The sequence below is a fragment of the Hoplias malabaricus genome, chromosome Y, assembly GCF_029633855.1.
Source record: "Hoplias malabaricus isolate fHopMal1 chromosome Y, fHopMal1.hap1, whole genome shotgun sequence".
Taxonomy (NCBI): Eukaryota; Metazoa; Chordata; class Actinopteri; order Characiformes; family Erythrinidae; genus Hoplias; species Hoplias malabaricus.
The window spans coordinates 51,931,811-51,954,156 of record NC_089820.1 but is presented as its reverse complement, the minus strand read 5'-3'; the positions used below and the strand labels follow the sequence as shown (position 1 = coordinate 51,954,156).

The window sequence follows — 22,346 nt, the reverse complement described above, 5'->3', positions numbered from 1 at the left end:
AAAGGAAAGAAGAAAAAAAACTTAAAGAACAATTATTCAGCTCACATCTCCTGATCAAGATGCCCAAGCAGACATTCATTTGAGTAATTCCTGCCCCTTTTAGCAATATAATCTTCATTTCTCAGCACTAGCCCTTGATATAATTTAGACCACTGCAGATTAAGAGAATAAGTATCATTATTACTCAACCTGCCTTGCATGTTATTATTTCATTTGACCCTGCTCTCCAGAATGATTGGCTCCCATGATACATAATAAAAAATAACTTGAGCTCATCAGCTTGGCTTGACTTTCACAGTCTGAGACCCAGGACCCATTTGCAGACTGCTTTGTCTTTGTGGATGCTTTACACCAGCGGAGATGGGCCACTTTCACCACTGTTACTCTGCCCTCTACTGTTGTGAGTGCTTGCTTTCACTGGCACTGGCAGATAATCCTGAAAATGCATCATGATTCTAAATACCAGGAACTATTATACCTGGCTGCTTCTCAGACTGGATGGTCTTCAAATCTATGTAAATATGGTTTGCAGACCGCAAAATCTAGTTTTTGCCAGGTATAATCTCAGGATCCTAACCTGTGAGAGGAATAGCGCCCCTTGTGTTGCAGTTCCTGACTTTACGCAGTTCCCAACCTTACATTGATCTGGTATATCATGTGTCCAATTCATATTCATTGTGAAGTGTTGGTGTGATGTGTCCCAAGTGCAGTGTATGATGGATTTAGCATGAGGTGATTTCAATTGGATGATGCAAGGAGCACCTTTACGCCCACTTGCAGCCAGCTGAAGAGGAGGAGTGCGGTCACATCCATTGCTTCACCAGAGCTGTGTAAATGCAGGTCTTGTGATTGAGCCATTTGTTGTCCTACTTAATTTGGATGCCGATTGAGTCCTGGTGTAATCCGGTCAAAAACAACATCACAGCTGTGCAAGTGGTGAGGAGCAGATTGGGTTTCCACGGTGACCAAGTGGAATCTCATTACTTTGTAGCTGATTGTAGTGCTTCGGTGATCGTGACAGAAGCAGATCAGTTGACGTCACATGTACACACAGTCTCTGGAGGTAGTGAGGTCCTGGATGTGTTCAATATGCCACAATTAAGCAAACTAGAGAGTCAAACACAAGGCACACTTGCGGCGCCCAGTGTATCATTACTGTAAACAACACATTATTTGTCCTTTTGTTTATTTTTGTTCTCACATGGAGAAACCTAGTGGTCAATTACATACAGTAAATGCAATACAGTATAAAACTATGTCACATATGGACTCACGTACAAATTCTCACATTCACACCCACCTAAATGTATTTATTTATTTATTTTTAATTAGGATTGTTCTATAATTATTTTGTATTTTTCCCATTATTATTGCAATTAAAACACTAAAAGTAATTAAATGTCTGTTACCTTTTCTATCCACATGTTTGCGTGAGCACCTCATGGAACTGGTTTGTTTCAATTCTTACTCACTTGCATACATACTGACTCACTCGCTCACAATTTGGAATTGCACCTCACATACTCAGTCACATTTAGGAACTGCTCAAGTACGAGGGTGCTGTTGTGGTTTTCATCGATGACACTTCTGTACTTGTTTTAAGCGTATTATTCATGCAGCACTTCACTTTACGGTGTACCATATGAAATATATGTGAGATGGTTGTCAGCAACATCTGAATAACTTTAATAAGCAGAATGTGTTGTTATTATTGTTGTTTGTTTGTTTGTTTGTATGTTTATGATTAGAGTAAGCACTACACTCACTAAATTTTCCATTAAACTGGTCCAGCCAATTATGTTTGCTGTTTCAGTACTTTTTTTTACAATTGATATCAAGCTTCCATAAGTATTTTTATATGCTTGTCACGGACTGTTTGCATGACTGAACATGCAAGGGTATGTGAACAATGAAGAAACAAGGAACCTTTTTTTTCTCTCTTAAAACACTTGCTCTGTCTTTATCCAAAGTGAAATGGCCTATAAAACCACATTGTAGCCTTCCATCTGAAGTGAAGAATGACTCAACAGTATGTGATTCCTGGTGTCAAAAAATGAAATGCTGCAAGAACAAATGGGGGTGTTATTATTGATGTATTACTCACAAAAAGGGCCTGAGGCCACTGTGCTTCATCTCCCTCCATATCTCCTCCTCCTCTTCTGCCCTGAAATGTTTGGGGAGGCAGGTGAAGAGGCGAAAGTGCCACGACTGCAGAAGAGTTTGCCTACTAATCTCTGAGTCAAAGCCCCCAACAGAACATATGGCAGTTAAACAGCAGAATGTATGCATTCTACTGGACAGGTCCCTAGGAAGACTTGCTGAGTGCACTTGTCTTTGGCAGGCAGATTCGATTTTGTTTCAGATGTAATCTTTCTGTTGTTAAATCTTAAAATTGGACTTAACCTTTTGCATTTCTTTTTAGTCCTGGTCGTTGATAAAGTTTATTTTGATTACTCAGTATTTTTGGTTACATTTCCATCATATATCTGAAATGTAAGAGTTCGGGACTAGATGGTTTAGTGTAATGCTACACTGAGCCATCCAGCCCCAAACTCTTACATCTCAGAAATATGAAGGAAAAAATAGGCAGTTGAACACACAGCCTGTGTTCTCAGCATACCAGACAGTCCTATTCAGACCCGTGTCTCTGTGTGAGCTTCAGGATGTCTGCAGTGCAGAACATGCATTCAGAGCCTTAGAAAACACTGACCCAGTTTAGCACGAAACCTGAGATACCTCAGGAGAAAATAACATGCACAGGCCCCATAACACTGAAATGTAACATTGCACAGGAATCTGCTCCATTATAGCATAATCCTAGTCTGGAGTTTGGCTTTGATTAATTTTTGGGCATGGATGAATAAAAACAAGAATGGTTCAGTAGCTCAGGGTTATCATATTGATGCTTTTGTAAATATTGAATATGGGTTAGCGGCACAATCTTGGCACAAGGGATAAGCAGGACTTAGGCTATATGAGTTTCCTCCCCGTGCTCTGTTTTTATCCCATGGTTTAAAAATACACATCGGTAGGTGGATTGGTGACTCAAAACTGTCCGTAGTTGTGACTGTGTAAGTGTGTTTCTCCCTGTGAAGGACTGGTGTGTCCCAGCCAGTGATTCTGGGTAGGCTCTGGACCCACCGTGACCCAGAACTGAACAAGTGGTTACAGACAATGAATGAATGAATAGATAGCTGTGTTTGTTTTGAGGTATAAACTGCAGTCAATTTACTCATTCACTTACACAGCTGCTAATAACTGAATAGCATATGCCTGGAGAACTTTTTGGCAAAACTAATTTTTAAAAATACAGGAGGTCCTCGGGTTACGTCAGTCCCAAGTTACGATGTTTCATGGTTACGACACATCTCCCATTTACTGTATAAAGCCTTGTTTCGACTTAAGTGGTTTTGCGTCATAAACGTCGTAACGTGAACTTTGTGTTTGGTGTGCGCGGCGGAAGAATACACGGTTACGCGGCTCGGGACCGAGGAGGATAGGATAAGTGCTTACAGTAGGTTAATTACATACAATATGTACGTATGTTCCGACTTACACAGAAAATCGGTTTACGACGCAACGTAGGAACGAATCAATGTCGTAAGTCGAGGACCCCCTGTATGTTATCCAGTGCTGTCTATGTATCTGCAACTTTACATTTTGTCATAATGTTACTAGTAATTTCTAGAATTATTTTTGTAAAGCATATTTTTAATTAGGTTATTCTTTAGTGAAAATCTAAAACTATAATACCCCTAATGTAATCTCTGTGTAGCTATAGGTTTACAGTGTGCCATTTTGATTAGACTTTTGTTTTTCTTGTGATATTTGGCCCTGATAAAAGAATGGAAGTATGAATAGGTAATCAGACCCCTAACATATCTGTGCCTAAACAGCATGTATTTTTTAATGCTTTGAGATTACAGATTGAGATTAGATCCAAAGCTGTCAAAAGGTTCTGAATGTTTTCTGAAAGGTTTGTTAATGCTCTTCTACTTCTCATTGAGCAAGTTTGTTTGAACAACTATATTTGTTTTGGCAGACATGTGCTGATGGAGCTTAAACACACATGGCCAACCCATGTGGCATATTTGTGTGTGAGCTTACAATTTTAAAGTAACATTGCACTTTGCTTTTAGGATATGTGTTTTGGAAAAATTAGGAATGTTCGTCTTTCAAAGTTAGTAACTACAACTGCCCTAGCCTTTGAGGTGCTCGAGAAACTCGGACATGATGCAACATTTAGATTTTTGATAGTAGAACGTTATTGGTACATTATTAGAAACTGCAAATGTGTGGGAAAAATGCAAGTTCTGACCTATTCCTGGTTGTTACCATTTGAGGCTTTCACAGAGACAGTGTAGGTGCAGTGGTTTTCTGCAGTAATCAAACAAGGATACATCACCTCCATAATGTTTCTTGTCTCTTTTCTGTGCTTCTAGGAGGACTCATTCTCATATGGCTGTCAGCACAATGGTTGCCAGATGCTTATCTAGGTCCACCCCGTCCTAGCCCAACTGCATTGAGATTTGACCGCATCCGAGAAGAGAGTTTATTTTTGCCACCCTTGCCATGACTTAATACTACTCGTTCAGAGATGGAGAAAAAGAAAATGTGTCCCCGCCTCCTGGACTATCTCGTGGTAGTTGGAGCAAGGTAGTATGTTTTTGCGTTCTTGGTGATGAATTCATTGTATGACCGTATCTATAGCTTTTGTTCCTTGGGTGTAGACCTAGCTGTTTAACAAGTAAGTCTGAATCAGACATTTACCTGAGGTGTATGCTTGTTCATAGTACTTTGTGTTTGAACTGAATGGCAGCCCTTGACTGCATTCTGTTAGTGAAGCTGATGTGTTTACATTATGGTTTACCAAACCTATATTACATGTATTTCTGACCACAGGCTAGACAAGGTAAGAAGGTTAAAGATATATGCCTGATATAATTTGGGTGAAACACAAGCATAAATGTTTATACATGCCATTGTTGGTTTAATCACACTGTAAACAGTCTTTATGATGTAGGTTAGGGAGATGTTATTATTAAATAACAAGAGTAAAGGAAGTAAAAGTTAAACACAACATGTTTGGATTTTAACAGATTTTTTTTCAACAGAGCAGGTGTTGTAAAATGTTCATTATTATTTGACTGATCAGCCATGTATTACTAGTGTATATTGGCTAAATAGAAACTATGTTTATTTATTTATTTATTTTTTGCTTATTTGGCCAAAGAGTTTTTGTTTTTATTTACATCCCTTTTCTGTTTTTTTTGACCCTATAAGGCAGCCCTGTAGTGACAGTGTGGCCCAGACACCACAACTGCTGAGGCGCTACCCACTGGAAGATCACTCAGACTTCCCTCTTCCACCTGATGTGGTGTTCTTCTGCCAGCCTGAGGGCTGTCTGAGTATCAGGCAGCGCCGCGTCAGCCTTCGTGATGACTCCTCCTTTGTTTTCACGCTCACTGACAAGGACTCTGGTGTTACACGCTATGGCATCTGCGTCAACTTCTACCGGTCATTCCAGAGGAGTCACCATCGCTCACGATCAGAGGGGAAAGGTGAGGGGTCATTAGACACTTAAAGCATGGTTTAGTGTCACACCTTTTGGAAGCATCAAACATACAACACTTTTTTTGGTTTTGTGGTGTGTTTCAGTTTCTGGAAGCACACTAAATGAGGTTGAATTCAGTCGAGCTTTTTATTTATTTATTTATTTATTGGTAATTTTATTCAATTTATATCCCTGTGCACTTTAACAAATATGTAATCTAGTCTTTATATAATCTGTTGCAGCCAGCCATCTGGATTTTGATTGTTTTATATAATTTTAGGTTAAGTTATAATAATTTATTTTGTTGATAAAATATCTCACCTCCCCAATAAGAATATTCATATATATATATATATATATATATATATATATATATATATATATATATATATATATATATAGCTTCCAAACTCCAAACTAGCATTAATTTTAAACATTGTGATTCATACAAAACAGCAACAAAATAAAACAAAGTGACATAATTTTTTGACATGCTTTATGTATGTATTTATTTAGCTTTCCAAGCCCCCTCTGCAATAGCTCCACCCGCCTGGGGTGGGCATTATTCTCCAGTAGCTAAATTTCCAATTTTCCATTTTTAAACAGACAAGCCCCTACAGACAGACCCTGCAGTTGAGGCTACAGAAAAGTCAGACCCCTCCACATTGTCTCTGTCGGGTGACTCTATAGTGCCCCCGGCCACTGATGGGATGGTACCACCTGGTGAAATGGTCGGTGGGAAATCACCCCGACCAAAAGGCAACAGGGCTGCAGCACGGAACCGGAACAGCACCCTGACGTCCCTGTGTGTCCTGAGCCACTACCCATTCTTCTCCACCTTTAGGGAGTGTCTGTACATCCTCAAACGCATGGTGGACTGCTGTAGCCACCGGCTTAACCAGAGACCCGGCATTGCCAAAGGCATTCAGAGGTGAGTACAGCCTGGAAGTCACAGTCTGAGTTAATTCTCAGTTTCACATCTTTATATTAGTATATGAAACCTGATGTGACATTTTTCGTGTGTATAATGTCAGATCCAGTTTTGACCACTGAGCATAAAACAGATATTTATAACTACATTTTAATTTCAATAAAATTATTTTTGCATTGTCTTTGTGTAGCAGTGACAATGCCTCTGACATATTCACACATGACTCATTGCTCTGCTATAAATGAGAAAAAACAGGACTGGAGTCTGGGATAACAGATTGGTACACAGAGAATACAAAACCCTGTTTGCAGAAGAAGAATTCAAAAAATGAGTGCCACAGATAAATCGATTCATGCTTTTAACTTGGTCGAAGGCTCAAAATCAGATCATATAATGACCCTGTTATTATGTACAATGTAAAAGACCAAGAGTTTTTGTAACATGTTTCTCATCTGACTCTAAAAAGTTAGTTTAACACACAGCTTATTCGATCTCTTCTGCATGTTTTGCTAGTGTTAATGCTAAGTTTTGTAGGATGATGCAATCAGGTATTCTCACTCTTTGTGTCTTTCTTTCTGTATCTCTCACTGTGTTATTTAGTGTTGCATGTGAATCCTCCTTAACTGCTTGCCTTTAGGGAGAAATGTAATCGCAAAAATAAGTAATGAGTTATGAGGTTTATTAAAAGTAGAACAATAAAAAGAATGTACTGGTTGAAAATGAGAAAACTATTGCATCCATGCGAGAGAACGTGTGAGACTAATATATCAGAGTGAGAGGGAAGAGAACGGTGGTTATGGTAATTATCTCGAGTTATATAACTGGTTTGCTGTGAGGTCACATAATAGCAGGTCAGTTGTTTTACTATTTTAACTGGAGATTCAGTGAGTGACTGCAAGGTATGGCTAACCCCTCCAGCATGCCATTAAACAATCTTCATAAGTGCTTTAGCTCCCTCATTCAGATCAATAAGCATCGTGAACAAGGGCACACACCCCCTCCTTTTTTCTCAACCAAGCCTTTTCTAATGTAGCCTAGCAACCACTACTGTGAAGAGTCACAGTTGAGTTTTCAGGCCTCAATTTGTTTGCTGTTGAATTACCCTGCCAAGCTTCTTTGATTTGCTCTGAAGTGCTGAGAGCTATAAGCCTGCTTATAGGCTGAGCTTTATTTAAAATGAAGATCTGTTTCTGGCATAATACTGTGAAATGACCGGTGTTAATTTCCACATAGTGCTCGCCTCTGGGGGTCTTATGTAAGAGCTGTTCACAGACATAGAGCTTAAGGTGCAACACTGGTGCCAGTGCCTTAAACAAAGCTGTTTTGATATTTCAGTTGTTAAAAAATTGTCTCAGCCACAGATGCTCCAGACAGAGGGACTGAACATTGTGCATTAAGCAAAAAAATTGCATTACATTACACCCCTGAGGCCTTTGTACTAGATATTGTCTTTATTTGTCTTGCAGGTGCACTGTATATTAGTGAGTAGTGTGCTGATTTGTGTAATGAATTTGTCTCAAAAGGGCAGTTCTGACTCAGGCATTACCTTTCATTCTCGTTTTATAGGATGATGCAATATTGTGTGCTTGTTTATCTGTCTCTCTCTGTGTCTGTCTATTTCTTGTTTCTTTCTCTCCGTCAGTGCACATGGATTTTACAGACCTTAGAAGGCATTAATCAGATGTGCATGGCCACACACATTAGACATTGTGTTCTAATATGTGTTGATACATTCTGACAACACACAACCATTAACTGCTGGCTTTTACAGTTACAGAAGTGATCTTGTCCTGTCCTCTTGGTTTGTTGTTACTGCCGATGGGCCCTGCTGTGCTCTGGTTTTATTCAGAGCTCTTAAGAGGGCCTACAGTAAGAGTTAATTCAACAGCAGCAAGTGGAGGGAACGCAGCCCTCATGACAGTGCTTTAATACATTGCATAGATGGTGGTGATTTCAGTTTTTGTTTTTTGAAAGAGACAGATGCTTATGAGCAAGAGATGTCAGGGGAGACAAAGGCAAAGTGAGAAAGTAAGAGAGCAAGAGAGACGAACAGTAAAAGAGTCAGAGAGAGAGAGGTGGAATAAGAGAGAGCTGTGCTTATGTAAGTCTGAGACAAGTGAAGCACAGTTTGACAGATTGAGGTTGATGACTCTCCTCAGGGACTGGTTGCAATAGGTGGGAGGCTTTCACATGAGCAAATTATGGCTTACTCTCACTGGCATAAAAGCCACAACCCCCCCGACTCTGACCACAACCCACGCGATAAGTTCCCGTTTGTCTGGTGTCTTGAGGAAAAATGAATTTCAGTGCTGAGCTTACAGCTATGAATGCAGCTCAGTGTGGTTCTCCAGGATTTAGGTTGGGCTAAGTGTTTGACTCGGGAGAACCGCAGTCTGTAACCTTGCTCTGAGGTGTGGTAGGTTATTGAGACTGATATGTGACATTGTATCATAGAAAGCACATCGAATAGGGAGCAGTGCTGCAATATTTTATTTAATTTTTTAAAATGTATTTATTTTACATTAACTATGTAGTTAAGTTAAAGGGGATTGTAGGGGAACACTGTTGTCTGGTTTGCTTATGTTCAGAAGCTGTACGTTTTGTAAGGTGGAACGTTATGTTTGAGGGGAAAAATCTGTTGTAGGTGGCTGAGGTTTAACTTGTCAGACTGGAGAGCAGCAGATGGTGAGGAAACATAATCAGAATTTTATAAAAATTGTTTTTTGATTAATATCTTGAACATCGTCTTTACGGTTTATGTGTAGTATTTATTCAAATTGTCATGAAATAAAAGAAAGAAATCTTGTAATATAAACGTATTTCTTATACAGAAAGAAACATGAGATGTCTGAACACTGAAATGCATGGAGGGGAATGGGGAACCAGCATCTAATGTTTTGTTTTAAGTGCCTACTTGGGTTGGGTTTACAAAGTATAGTATATTCATAATAAGCAAGACGCAAATTTCCTTTCCTTTTTGTAAATTTAGATTGTCTCTGTCAAACGTTCACAGAAAAGTGCAAGATATTCTTTGTGGTTGTTGAAAAATGGTTTTTCTATAAGTGGTTGAAGGTAGCTCTGAATTGTTTGGCCATTTTTATTGCATAGTGCTTCAGCAAGCTCCAGAATGTCTGCTTAGGGTTTTGTTTTTTTGTTTTGTTTTTTTTAAAACCAACATTGGTTTAAACTGATTAGTGGCCTAATCCTCACCATTAGCTGCCAGATGCCACTGTTTTTGTGCTATTTCTGGTTCTCTGCCACTTGAATGGATAACATAAAAGGCTTAGAGGGCATTCAATTTTACAACACAGTGGTCTAATACCTCAGAACCCTGCTTTCCCTTTTAGATTTTTGCTTCCTTCAGAAATGATGGTGGCATTATTTTTGCACCGTCATGATACACATTGCCCAGCTGTGTAAAATGGCTGGCTAGAGGGAGCAGGATGTGCCCTGCAGAGAGAGAATGAAGAAGGATGAGGTGAGGATGGACAGTGTAGTCTAAGGGTTGTCAGTTGTCACAAGTCATTGTGACTAATAGTCCTATTAATAGGCCTGTTTGCTGCAGTGTCATCACCTCCCCTGCCTCCAAGGTGTCAACACCTGTGAATTGTGGGAAGCGTAGGAAGTGACAGATGATGATTTACAGATCCCCCAGTCAACAAAATGGATGCAAGTGGATGCTGGACAATGGCTCTTAAAGTGAAAAATACCAGTGATTTAAAAACACGCAAACACTGATTAGTCTGGCGGAAATGTATCTCTGAAATGTTGTTTGCTATTTCACTTCACTGCGACCCGCTAAATGACACAGTGTGGAAATGTACCGGGGAAACTGAGTGCAGCAGGATAAAAATAGCTAAGCTGGATATGTCTGTTTTAGTCTGATAATGCTTAGAGGTGTATGAGTGTGTGAGACTCTGTCTGGAACTCCAGGCTGAAGTGCTTTTTGAAGTGTATTCCCTGAATCTATGAACAAACCATATTATCAGTACATAAATTAAAACTAGGTTTGAGTTCATGTTGGTTAGTATCCTAAAATGGAGAACTGCATTTGTCAGCCTCATCAGGTAGCAGAATAGATGTTGTTTCATTCACTGTTGGTCTCTTACAGTATTGCTCAGCAGGCACCGAAAAAATGTTCCTTATATCCACCTTCAATTAAGGCATGACCATCCGTGTGTGTGTTTAACTTTCAGGGACGCCATGTGGCGTGTGTTCACCGGCGCTCTGTCTGTAGAGGAGAAGGAGAAAGGCAATCAGTTACTTCAGGATCTGAGGGAGATTGAGTCATGGGTGTACCGACTATTGCGTTCTCCAGTGCCTGTAGCAGGTCTCCGACGTGTGGATGTGGAGGTGCTCCCACACGAACTGCAGCCGGCACTTACCTTTGCCCTGCCGGACTCCTCACGCTTCTGCTTGGTGGATTTTCCCCTCCACCTTCCCCTGGAACTCTTGGGGGTGGATGCCTGCCTACAGGTGCTCAGCTGCATCCTGCTGGAGCACAAGGTAAAAGAATGGGGGTCTTAATGAAAAAGCATCCTGCTCTGTAAGCACCCTACGTTGGTTATCAAATTTGATATTTAGATTGCCTGCATGGTATTCAACTGATCTTTTACTCAACATCATTTGGACCTTACTCTGTCATTTTGAATTTAGATCACTTTTCATACACACGATTGACAAACTGTAGCCTTGCCTAAAACCAACATTTCAGTCTGGCTTAGAAAATATATTTGAGAACAAAATGAACTGAACATTTCAGCATAGAATTTGAATAGAGATTAAAAGAATTCTGGAGTCCCAACTTTTCATCAGTTCCTTTTTCATTGTGCGTTTAGGGTGTAGTAGGCTGTTGACTCTCACATGCTCTCTGCTGTTTGTAGGTTGTACTGCAGTCTCGAGATTACAATGCTCTCTCTATGAGTGTGATGGCATTTGTGGCCATGATTTACCCTCTGGAGTACATGTTCCCTGTTATCCCTCTGCTTCCCACATGCATGGCCTCTGCCGAACAGGTATCATGAAATTACAAGCCACTAGATTTGACTTAATTATTGGGTAAATATTACTGGAAAAGCAACATTTTGTCAGAATTCTCAAGCTACTTTACAATTGTATAAACAACTCTAATTTGACAATATGTGGTAAATCATTGGGCAATCAAATCTTGAACGGAATCCTCTAGTTACATACATTTTTACCTCTAACATGATTTGATTTGCAAGTCTCTCTGGATAAGAACATTGCAGAATATGAAATTGTGCACCTCTCTCCATTCTCTCTTCTCTGTCAAGCTTCTGCTAGCACCTACACCATATATTATTGGTGTGCCTGCTAGTTTCTTTCTCTATAAATTAGACTTCAAGATGCCTGATGATGTTTGGCTAGTGGATCTGGACTGCAATAAGGTCAGTAAGCTGTAGCTACCCAGTCCTTCATTTTACCAGAATTTAATTTTCACCTATTTTATATTTAAATTTAACATCATTAAATTAAATTAAATTTCATATTTAATTCATCATCATTGTTTTATTTACAGTTTGTTCTGCCTCTTCCTAGGTTATTGCTCCTAGCAATGCAGAATTGCTCCCACCTTTACCTGAACCAGAAGCTTCAGAGCTGAAGAAACACCTGAAACAAGTAAACAAAAATATCCCAAAACGTTTTCCAAAAATGTTTATATAGTGATATGTATATGTATGTATATGTGTGTGTGTGTATGTATGTATGTATGTGTATATATATATATATATATATACAGACACACATTAGGGCTGGGCGATATGATCAAAAAATCTTGATAACAAAATATAATGTCAAAATATTTATTTTTAACACCAAAAAGAATATGCTGTATAATCTAACTGTAATTATAAAACTGTATGCCTAAGAAATATGAGCCTTTAATTATTGAGTATCTGCCGATTTGATACTTTTTCTAGATAGTACTGTTACACAGTGCACACTTCAAGTAAACTAGCATTAAGAAACAAACTGCCTGCATTCAATGTGCTGCTTAATTTTTTTTTTTTGTTTTTGTGTATCAAAGTAAACAAATGGTGTCTTCACAAATACATAATTTAATATTATTTTTAATCTTATATGAAATGATCTAATGTGATTTTTATGTATAAATAATTACTTTATAAAATAACATTTTTATTTATTTAATTTTTTTTTAAGCATTGACCTGTTTCTCTCAGCGTCGCCACAAAACCAACAAACCCCTGATAGCGGGAGTGTGACTCTATTGGTTTGAGCACTGAATGATGGACAGTTAAGTCTGGCCGCTAATTGGCCAAATAAAAGTGATGATCCAATGAGAAGTGCATTCTCTGGCTGAGGGAGAGAACCGTGTTTCAAACAAGTCATTAACAGTGCTATTTTTTGGAATTAAAACCTTGCCACTGACTTCATTTTTGTCCTTTGTTGACTTACTTACAATAATCAGAGAGTTAGATTTGAGAGAGCGATAAATGTGCTGAGAACTGCTCCAGCAGTGTACACGAACAATAGCAGGACAGCATTGTGTGTGTGTGTGTGAGTGTGTGTGTGTCTGTTTGGCTGTGCGAGCGAGCGTGGGTGCACTAGCATGTGTAGGTGAGGGTGTGTGAGAGAGAAAAACAGAGCTTAATGAGACATTTGTGCACTTTTTTTAATGTACTAATGTTATAAATGTGCTCAGATGGAAACTCGATATAAGGCATATGGGCATGTATCGATGTATACCCCCAGCATTAGCTAGAGCTGAAGACATGTTCGCATGCCCACGTCAGAGGCTCATTCTTACGTCACAATATTGCGATATCGCAAAAGTCTTATCGAATTAAAAACTTACTTTATAACCATGTATTATCTTGCACGACATTATATCGCCCACCCCTAAATATACATACAAACTGTTGATTTTGTTTCTCCTGAAAAAAAAGAAAAAAAAAACATGTTTTTGTTTTTGTTTGTTTAACTGTACAGTTCTGTTGTAATGCAGTTTAATGAATGCCTATTTCTTCCTTCCCTTGTCTGTTCTAGCTTTTGGAGGTAATGAATTCTGGGTCCATCTCATTCATGGATCCAGTAATAGCCTGAGTGTTCTAAAGTAACTAACCCCAGAACCCCGCCTGTAGAACCCTTATAGCACTTACAGCAAAGTATTATCAAGAACCCAAAACTGATTCAGAATACAAATTAACTCCTCTGAATCTATTAACAAAAGCTATTAACAATGCTTAAGATGCTTAAGATGCTAAAATGCATCTCAGCATCTTGATATTATTGGCTACAGTAAAATGTTTTCTATTCAGTTGTTTTAGTCATCCTTTAATATTTGACTATGGTGTTTTTTTATTTATTTGTTTTAAATAAGATATACCTTAATATTTCACCTGCCATCATACTTTTCCCCTACTTACAAATATAATCTTCATAAGAAAATTATACATTTTAAATCAGCCTGGATATTCAGATCATCATGGTTCTGAAAATGATGATGAAATCTGAATCAGACACAATACATTGAAAACCTGTGTATTGTGATTTGTGATCTCCAATCCATATTGTTGATAGATTCCTCATCTTGGAAAACCTGTGTTGTGGTTAATTGATGTGAATACATGAAGGTTTTAAGAGAAGTCATATCCTAATAAATAAAGGCATTAAGCTTCGGTATAATTTTTATTCCCACATGGAAAGTGATTCATTCAGATCTACATCTTCTGCTTCTATACTTATTGGTTATCACTCTGGTAACCATGGATGTTCTAATTGGCTGGAAGCTCTGACTGACTATAGTGCTGGACAATATAAATATTATGCAACAGAAAGGACAGAATGTGAATCATGCATCAGTATTGACTTTTGTATTAATAATACTAATAAATTACAAAAACTACTAAGGTAGCAACTATTTGCTGATACCCACCTAAAAATAATTTATAGTTTGAGTTTGGAAATTGTGACTATGACTTGTGAGATCAACACTGATATTGACCCAGTTTAGTAGCCACATTAACATTGCATCTTATTTAAAGCAACTATCTTATCGATATTGATCTAATTTGTGATGTGCGTCCCTATTAACTACATTGAATGTAAATGTTTGGGTGTGGCAGATAGAATGTGCAGTTTAATTTCTGGAATTGTGGTATTGGTCTGGTGAAGGTTTACAAGAACTCAAAGCAAGGGTTTATTAAATGTATTAATGCCAGCTATAGTATAAACAAACGGTTTAAAATGTTTGTTCAAATACTGTGATATTGACTTTTATTTTTATTGAACAGCACTATTTTCTGTCTGTATTTGTCACAAAGCATCTCCTTTGTCCATTCACTCTGTTAATGTAGTGTTCCTGTATTTGTCCTGCCATATTATTTATTTTTTTGGCTTCTTTTTGTGTAAAATTGCTTTCTCAATTTGTCTGTTCGTTTCCATTTTTTCAGTTTTTTGCTTTACTCAATGTTCACACACTGTACTCTCTCTTCCCGACTTTTTGGTCACATGACCTACTGATCTTTCCCAGTGATTGTCTGGGGTTGGTAGTCATGTGACATTGGCTCTGTGTGTCTTTTTTGTGTATGTGTTCCTCAGTGTCTGGTTAGGCTGACTGTGATCACCCAAAAGCAGATCTTCTCGTCTGACTCCAAGGTTCCTCTATCTCTGCTCCTGGAACTTGCAATGCTCCCTACTTGCACGCAGTCCTGATACATTCTGTGCCTTCACTTCATGCATAGACACATTTATGGCTCTTTCCACTGCATGGTACTACTCAACTGCATTCAGATTTTTTGCTAAGCCATTAGGCAAATTTGGTACCTGGTACTTGGAACCAGGTACTTTTTAGTACCCATAAGTCTGTGGTTCCAAGTGAGCTATGTAGAGCTATTAATTAATTAATTAATTAAATTTAATTACAATGAATACACTAAAAATAGCCATTTGTAAAATGCTATAATTTTTATTTTTATAGCTGTAATTTTTTATTTTTATTTTTTGGATCCAATTGAATATGCAATGAGTAAACAATGCTGTTGTTGTGGTTTCCTAAGCCAGCTGTTCCTGTTAGTGTTGGTGTTTTGTGATATTACCAGCTACATTTCTGGCAGGAAATGTTGTGGAAAACAAACCAGGTCCCAGGTACCAAACAGCGAGTCGAGTAGTGTAGGTACCATGCAGTGAAAATACGCCATTGAGCACACACTTCAGTTAAGATACATACACACAGTGTATCGGACTAATCCAGTGTTATGCAAAGGTCAGAGCCTTACCTTTTTCTCATCAGAACAGCAGTTACGTACAAGTAATTAATTTTTCAGGAAATAAGATACTTACATAAAAAGGAGAATTCTGAATAAAATAAAGAAAGAAATAATAAAATTCAGACAAGATACTCGCTGGCTCTGTCAGATCTGATACTGGCTGCTACAGAGCAGGACATTTACTGAATAAGCGAAGAGTAACTTGGAGGGTGGAAGGCAGAAAATGCAACCAACTGCTGCCCTTTCTAAAGAAGAATGGAAGCTGTGATACAAGCAAATGATGGACACAGTAAATGCTGAAAATATATAATATCATATATAGTTGTTGAGGCTTCTGTTCATTTTTTTGTTAAACATATATTTTCTGCTTTTGTTCTGGAGCTTAGAAATAACTAACTTGTGCTTAATTGCTGCATTGACAGGAAATTAAATACTTAAAGGTTGGTCTCTGACTTCTGCCCAGTGCTTTACAGAAGCATACACGTACATATAAACAAAATAAAATCTCCCCCATCTGTGCTTTTTTTTCTTGTTCCTGTTGGATTGAGATGTGTTCTATTGCTGCTCACTGCGCTTGTTTGGCTTGAGCATGTCTGGATGTCCCTTGCACTCACTTAACAGAGAGCTCACTTAGAAATTTTTCTAACTGTAAATATGCAGATTGTAAATCAAGTGGATGATGTGTTTGGCTTGGCAATGTGGCCGGCCAGATTGTTGAAAGTGTGTAGGGATCTGCTGAAATGCTAGCTGTGTCAGTGAGGTGTGGAGCAACCGAGGGAGATATTCCCAGAGTGCTTTGTAAATGGCTCAGTGTGATGAACCAGTCCCACTTCTAACATTCTGATCTTTCAACCCAATAATTATGCAGGTCATTTCAGGCAGTAGCTTTTGATCCAGTTCATGGTTCATATACTTGTATGTAATATCCAAAACCGACATGGTCTCAGTTTTAATAATTGGCTTAGGAGTTTTTTTGTTAGCCATTTAGGGGTCACAAACATGCTTGTATGCCTCCTGTGCATACCATGAAGTGCCACATATGACAAATAATTGCCTGAAGTGAGAATGCTACTCCTTACCCTTTTGTCCTTTTAATGTTTAGCTTGGATTTTGTGAAATCTATGTTTTTTCGGCTCATTTTCTTTTCCTATTTCTCTTCTCTCTTTCTGTCTCCCCTTTCATAGGCTCTGGCCAGTATGAGCTTGAACACTCAGCCTATTCTAAACCTAGAAAAGTTCCAGGAAGGCCAGGAACTTCCTCTGCTGCCTCCAGGCCGGGATAAGTCCTCCCCCTCCTCTACAGAGTTCAATCCCCTCATCTATGGAAATGATGTTGACTCTGTAGATGTGGCCACAAGGTCAGAGCTCTTTCAGTGTTAGATGGCAGTTTAAAACATAATATACTGCAGTCAAGCTTAAATAAAGTGCATTTTTAAAAAGCTGCTTTTTTAACAATAACACAGCATGCAAAACTGGATTTATTTATTATTGAATTAAACATTTGGAGCATGTAAACGGGTTTAAAAGCATGTCTTACATTCTTCAGCGCGTACCTTCTGTAAACACATGCTAAGCTGCATACAAAGCATGATTTTATTCATTTTTGTGATGTCACAAAAGCCAACATTTACTTTCAACATTTTTTTTCAGGTTATTATTTATCCACATTGATGGAATAAAGCTTGTTTCGACTCAGCCTGCTTTTTGAATATGGTACAATATAGGAAAATGAACCAGAGCAGAGCAGAACTCATATATATCATTAGGATGAATTGGGCATATAGGCCCTTAAAGAATATGCCTTAAGTTGTCTTTTTTTCCTTTTTAATTCTGAAAAGAGATATTTAAAGGAATTTTTACTGAATGGTGAAAACCTTTTCTTTTTTTTATTTACCATGCATTCATTCATTTCAAATAGTGCTTATTTTTTTGTTTAGGGTGGCAATGGTGAAATTCTTCAACTCACCAAATGTACTGCAGGGGTTCCAGATGCACACTCGCACACTGCGGCTGTTCCCGCGGCCTGTAGTTGCCTTTCAGGCAACTTCCTTCTTGGCGTCTCGGCCAAGACGCACTGGCTTCACTGAGAAACTCTCTCACACACAGGCTGTGGAATATTATGGGGAATGGGCCTTAAACCCCACTAACTTGGCTTTCCAGAGGATCCACAATAGTAAGATGGCACAGACAGTCACCCTTAACTCATGTATTTGAAGTACACTAGCATATTCTTCATAGTTCCTTATGTATACAATATTGTAAGTTTTGGTTGTTTTGGTATTTCAGATGTATATGACCCCTCCCTCATAGGCGATAAGCCTAAGTGGTACGCTCACCAGTTGCAGCCAGTCTTTTATCGTGTGTATGATGGAAACTCTCAGCTTGCCGAAGCAATGAGCGGACCATTGGAGGACGATGCTAATGACTCCGACCCTACAGATGACAGGTAGGAATCTCAGAGAGCATGGCCTCTCAAGGTCTTTAGCAAACTTAGCAAGACAGTCCCAATCCACATTCTGCTTGGATTACAACAGCATTTGTCCTGTATTGAAAGACATGGGCTAAATTAGTTTACACCCACTCAAAGCTCTTATGAAAGGGTACTATCAATCAATTAAATCAGTCAATCAAAATGTAATTGTATAGAGCTTTTCAAAACTGATGTTCTCACAAACAGCTTTACGTAAGTACAGTTGCAGTACTAGTAAACAATAGAACAATAAAATATCAAACAAAACATACTCAGTGTGTGCAAGCCAAAAGTGGCAGTGGCAATGAAATACTTGAATATGGAAAAAGAAACCTTGTGAGGAACCAGGCTTGCAAGGTGGACACACTTTTAAAAACGATTTAAATATTACTGAAGTAAAGTCCCAGAACCATCACATTATTATGTTGAGTGTACTGATATAAAACAATAGTGATGGTGGTAAAAATGATTAAAGGTAATAATTGTTAATGGGAAAAATTACATTTGGGAGCACATATGAACTGTTATATAGGTAGTGGTTGTTAGAGATATCTGAGGCATGTAGCAGTAGGTGACTGGTGAGCAATTGGTCGGCGAGGAAGAACACTTTTTCGTTTCGCGGCCAGATCTATGTTTTGGGCTGGCAAGAAGGAACAGTTAAGCAGCTCCAAATTAATGATTGAACTAATAAATACAGGCTTTTTTTCTTTGGCACTGAAGAATGTTTAATTCTGTAGACGTGTTTGACTGGAAATATGCAAAAATGTGTTGCCTGCCTTGAAGTGTATGCATGTATTAATATGTTTTTTTAGACTCTGTTAGGATGAATCATGTGTTACAATTTCTTGAGATTAATGTTTATTAATGAACTCCTCCTGTTTGTGTTTACTTTAGTGGCAGTGACAGTGAAGCATATGATGACTCTAGCTCTTCCTACTCCTCACTTGGAGATTTCGTGAATGAAATGATCAAAGGGGACATTCAGGGCGACACACCAAGTTAGCCATATTACTGTTTTTCTGTTTCTTTCAATATCTTTCCCTTTGTGCTTTTGTTTGGTTGTTTTTTGTATTTGAAATTATAAGCCTTTTACTCTTTCTATCCCTCCTTTCTGATCTCTTGCAGATGTGGATCCCTTGACACATGCAGCTCTTGAAGACGCTAATGAGGTGGAAATCCATGACTTCCAGGAGTATAAAGAGGATAGTGGGGAGCAAGGGCATGAAACAGAGGGCCCTCCTGAGGCCACAGACAGCCAGCCACTTCGCTCCAGCTCCAGCACCACAGCCAGCTCCAGCCCCAGCACTGTCATCCAGGGAGTGAATCATGTAAGTACTCTAGTTTTTTGGCTTTCCTGGTTTCAGAAGCTTGCCATTACGTTTAGGTATTATGCCCATTAGTCCCATAAAGCCTCCTTTTTTTGGCAAACCAGATTAATTTTGCGTACCATTGAAATTAAATTAGTGGTCGTTGAATGTATCCTAATGGTGTATAAAATTTTAGTGTTAACCAAAAATACATCATTTATTTCTTGATCGATAAAAAACAAAGTTTCTGAATAAATAATGTTTCATGTTGCCCATAATTAAAGCTTTTTAGGCAGCTTTTAAAGCCTGTTTCAGTAATAGGCATTAGATTCTGACTGCAGTTGTTGTACAATATTATGGTTAATATGGATGATTGTTTGGCTTTTTTTTTTTTTTTTTTTTCCGAATTAGGAGCAGACAGAGCCTGTTGAGATTGAGGCATCAGCTAGTGTAGCACTACAGAACTCTGTCCCTGTATTGGTTCCTCCACCATTTACAAGACCCACACCAGAACCAGCCCCTTCTGATGTAGGCAATAAGAAGCGAGAATATGATAACCCATATTTTGAGCCACAGTATGGCTTCCCTGTCGAAGAGGAAGCTGACAGTGAGGAACAAGAGGAGAGCTATACACCACGCTTCAATCAGAACATGAACGGAAACAAGTATGTCTGTCTCACACACACTGTCTTTGACACTACTTTGTCTTGTATTATGGTGCTATGAAAATGTATATTCTAAATTTTATATGGCAAATGCAACCAAAGAAATCATACACCAATACAAAATGAAAAACAAATTGTGCAATAAATATAGCAAAAAAACAATATATTTGAACTGTTTGGCCTTTTATTTGGGTTTGGAGTTATTTTTTGTCCTAAGCAAAGTCATCCTTTGAAGATTCATATATGTTCATATATGTAGGATGTAGGTATTTGTCTATTAAATTGAAACCTTTTGCCTATACGCATACATATTTTGATTTAATCCCTGTCTGTGTAGGCCATCTCGCCCACTAAGGCCCAGCAGTCTGAAACTTCCAGGTGAATCTGATGGAGAGGGTGATTCTAAGAACAGCTCTCCCAACTCTACCATATCCAACAACAGCAGTGACGGTTTTGGAGGACTCATGTCTTTTGCTAGTGAGTGGACAGCTCACATTATTTTTCACTCTCTCACTCCTTCATTTCTTGTCTAATTTTTAACTCTGGTTAATTACTATAATTGAATATCTAAGCTACTACAAATATACTTAATTATTTCAAGATCAATTAAAGTTATTTTATGAATATTTTGTGAATTGTTTTATTTCTCCTGACATTTTTGCATAGGTAACTTATATAAGAACCACGGCACCAGCTTCAGTCTTTCCAGTCTGGCTCTCCCTAATAAAGCAGCTAGGGAAAAGAATACTCCCTTCCCCAGTCTTAAAGGTATAGTGGAGTTTCTGTGTGCCTGAAGGCCATGCTATCTTCCTACTGTCCTTGTCCTCTCATCCTCACAGCCACTCATCCTACATCGTGTATCACATCCAGCCATTCTTATCCTCTTCACTTCTGTCTTGTACTACCTGTCAGTTCTTGCGTTGTCCCTATCTACTTTTTTCCTCTGCTTGTTTTCCTCTCTTTCTTTTTTCTTTCTTTCTTTCTTTCTTTCTTTCTCACTCCTTGTCTATCTAAGCCTTTTGGTAGTAACCAAGAACAATTAAAATTGCAAAATTTTAAGAAGTGTTTTAATTAAATAGACAGGTTACCAGGTCTTGTGACAAAGTCAATGTAATAGACAGCACATATATATTCATGCAATACATGAGTTTGGAAGCAGGGATAGAATTGTGAAGACAGATACAATGACGGGAAATACGTTATACTCATTTTTACTGGTACTTTAAATGTCATTTTTTATTATCTTTCCTTTTTATTTACTTTTATTTGTGATTATTTTTAAATAAAAGAATGGCTTATTTTTGATATAGATGATGAGACGGATCAAGGTTGGTAGGAATGTTGCTCGGCTTCTTCCCACTTTTCTTATATTTTTATGGACTCCGAGGTGCTCCTCTGGAAGTGAACCATGAGCTGAAAATCATGCCTACTTTATCTCCCACTTCATCATAAAGCTGTCTTAAGTATTATTCAGACAATATATATATATATATATATATATATATATATATATATATATATATATATATATATATATATTTTTTTTTTTTTTTAGGCAAATATCATAATACAACAGACATCTGTGTTGTTTTAACTCATTATACAGTATGAAATTCTGTGTATAACTTAAAGACGAGTGTCCACTTAGTTTTTGGATTGTCATTGCACCAAAAACCTGCCACACTCTTATTAGGTTTCACAGACACATTGTGAATATGAATGTCTAGGTGCTTTATATTTAGTTTAGATGAGACACATATGTGAAAATTACATTAAGTCAAAAACAGCCTGACACTATTTGTTTTCCTTTTGGCATTTCTTATCCAAATAATACTTTTGACAAAATTTGGGGGGCATTTACAAACACCATTTTCAAAAGCTTTGGGATATTGTGAAAATTATAAATAAAAAAAGAACAAAATGCAGTGATGTGCAAGTCATTAATCATTTAAACCCTAATTATTATTGTTCTTCTTATTATTATTATTTTTTAAGCTTATTTTTTAAATTGATGCTAGTATCACATTATCAAAAAGTTGAGATTATATTGCATGGCCTCTTCTTTTAACCACACTTTGTAAACATTTGGCAGTTAAGGAGCCTTTTATGGGCCTTTTGCTTTGCATATAGAAATCTCTTGCAATTCTCTTAATCTTTTAATAATATTCT

At 38.0% G+C, this 22,346-nt stretch overlaps 1 protein-coding gene across 23 annotated transcripts in view; it reads left to right on the top strand.

Annotated features, from left to right (window-relative positions):
• LOC136677867 (MAP kinase-activating death domain protein-like) overlaps window positions 1–22,346 on the top strand; it is a 50,966-nt gene that overhangs the window by 5,716 nt on the left and 22,904 nt on the right. For 13 of the 23 annotated variants that reach the window (XM_066655552.1, XM_066655547.1, XM_066655557.1 and 10 more), the window contains exons 2-17: window positions 4,443–4,656; window positions 5,284–5,561; window positions 6,161–6,485; window positions 10,682–10,991; window positions 11,369–11,500; window positions 11,780–11,893; window positions 12,045–12,125; window positions 15,069–15,125; window positions 16,921–17,093; window positions 17,673–17,908; window positions 18,022–18,181; window positions 19,100–19,203; window positions 19,331–19,533; window positions 19,924–20,177; window positions 20,515–20,654; window positions 20,844–20,945. In XM_066655552.1, coding sequence (XP_066511649.1) covers window positions 4,598–4,656; window positions 5,284–5,561; window positions 6,161–6,485; window positions 10,682–10,991; window positions 11,369–11,500; window positions 11,780–11,893; window positions 12,045–12,125; window positions 15,069–15,125; window positions 16,921–17,093; window positions 17,673–17,908; window positions 18,022–18,181; window positions 19,100–19,203; window positions 19,331–19,533; window positions 19,924–20,177; window positions 20,515–20,654; window positions 20,844–20,945 — 2,728 coding nt within the window. In that variant the 5' untranslated portion in view covers window positions 4,443–4,597. The remainder of the gene's footprint in view (window positions 1–4,442; window positions 4,657–5,283; window positions 5,562–6,160; window positions 6,486–10,681; window positions 10,992–11,368; window positions 11,501–11,779; window positions 11,894–12,044; window positions 12,126–15,068; window positions 15,126–16,920; window positions 17,094–17,672; window positions 17,909–18,021; window positions 18,182–19,099; window positions 19,204–19,330; window positions 19,534–19,923; window positions 20,178–20,514; window positions 20,655–20,843; window positions 20,946–22,346) is intronic. The other 10 variants (XM_066655549.1, XM_066655560.1, XM_066655562.1 and 7 more) reach the window with 1 other exon arrangement.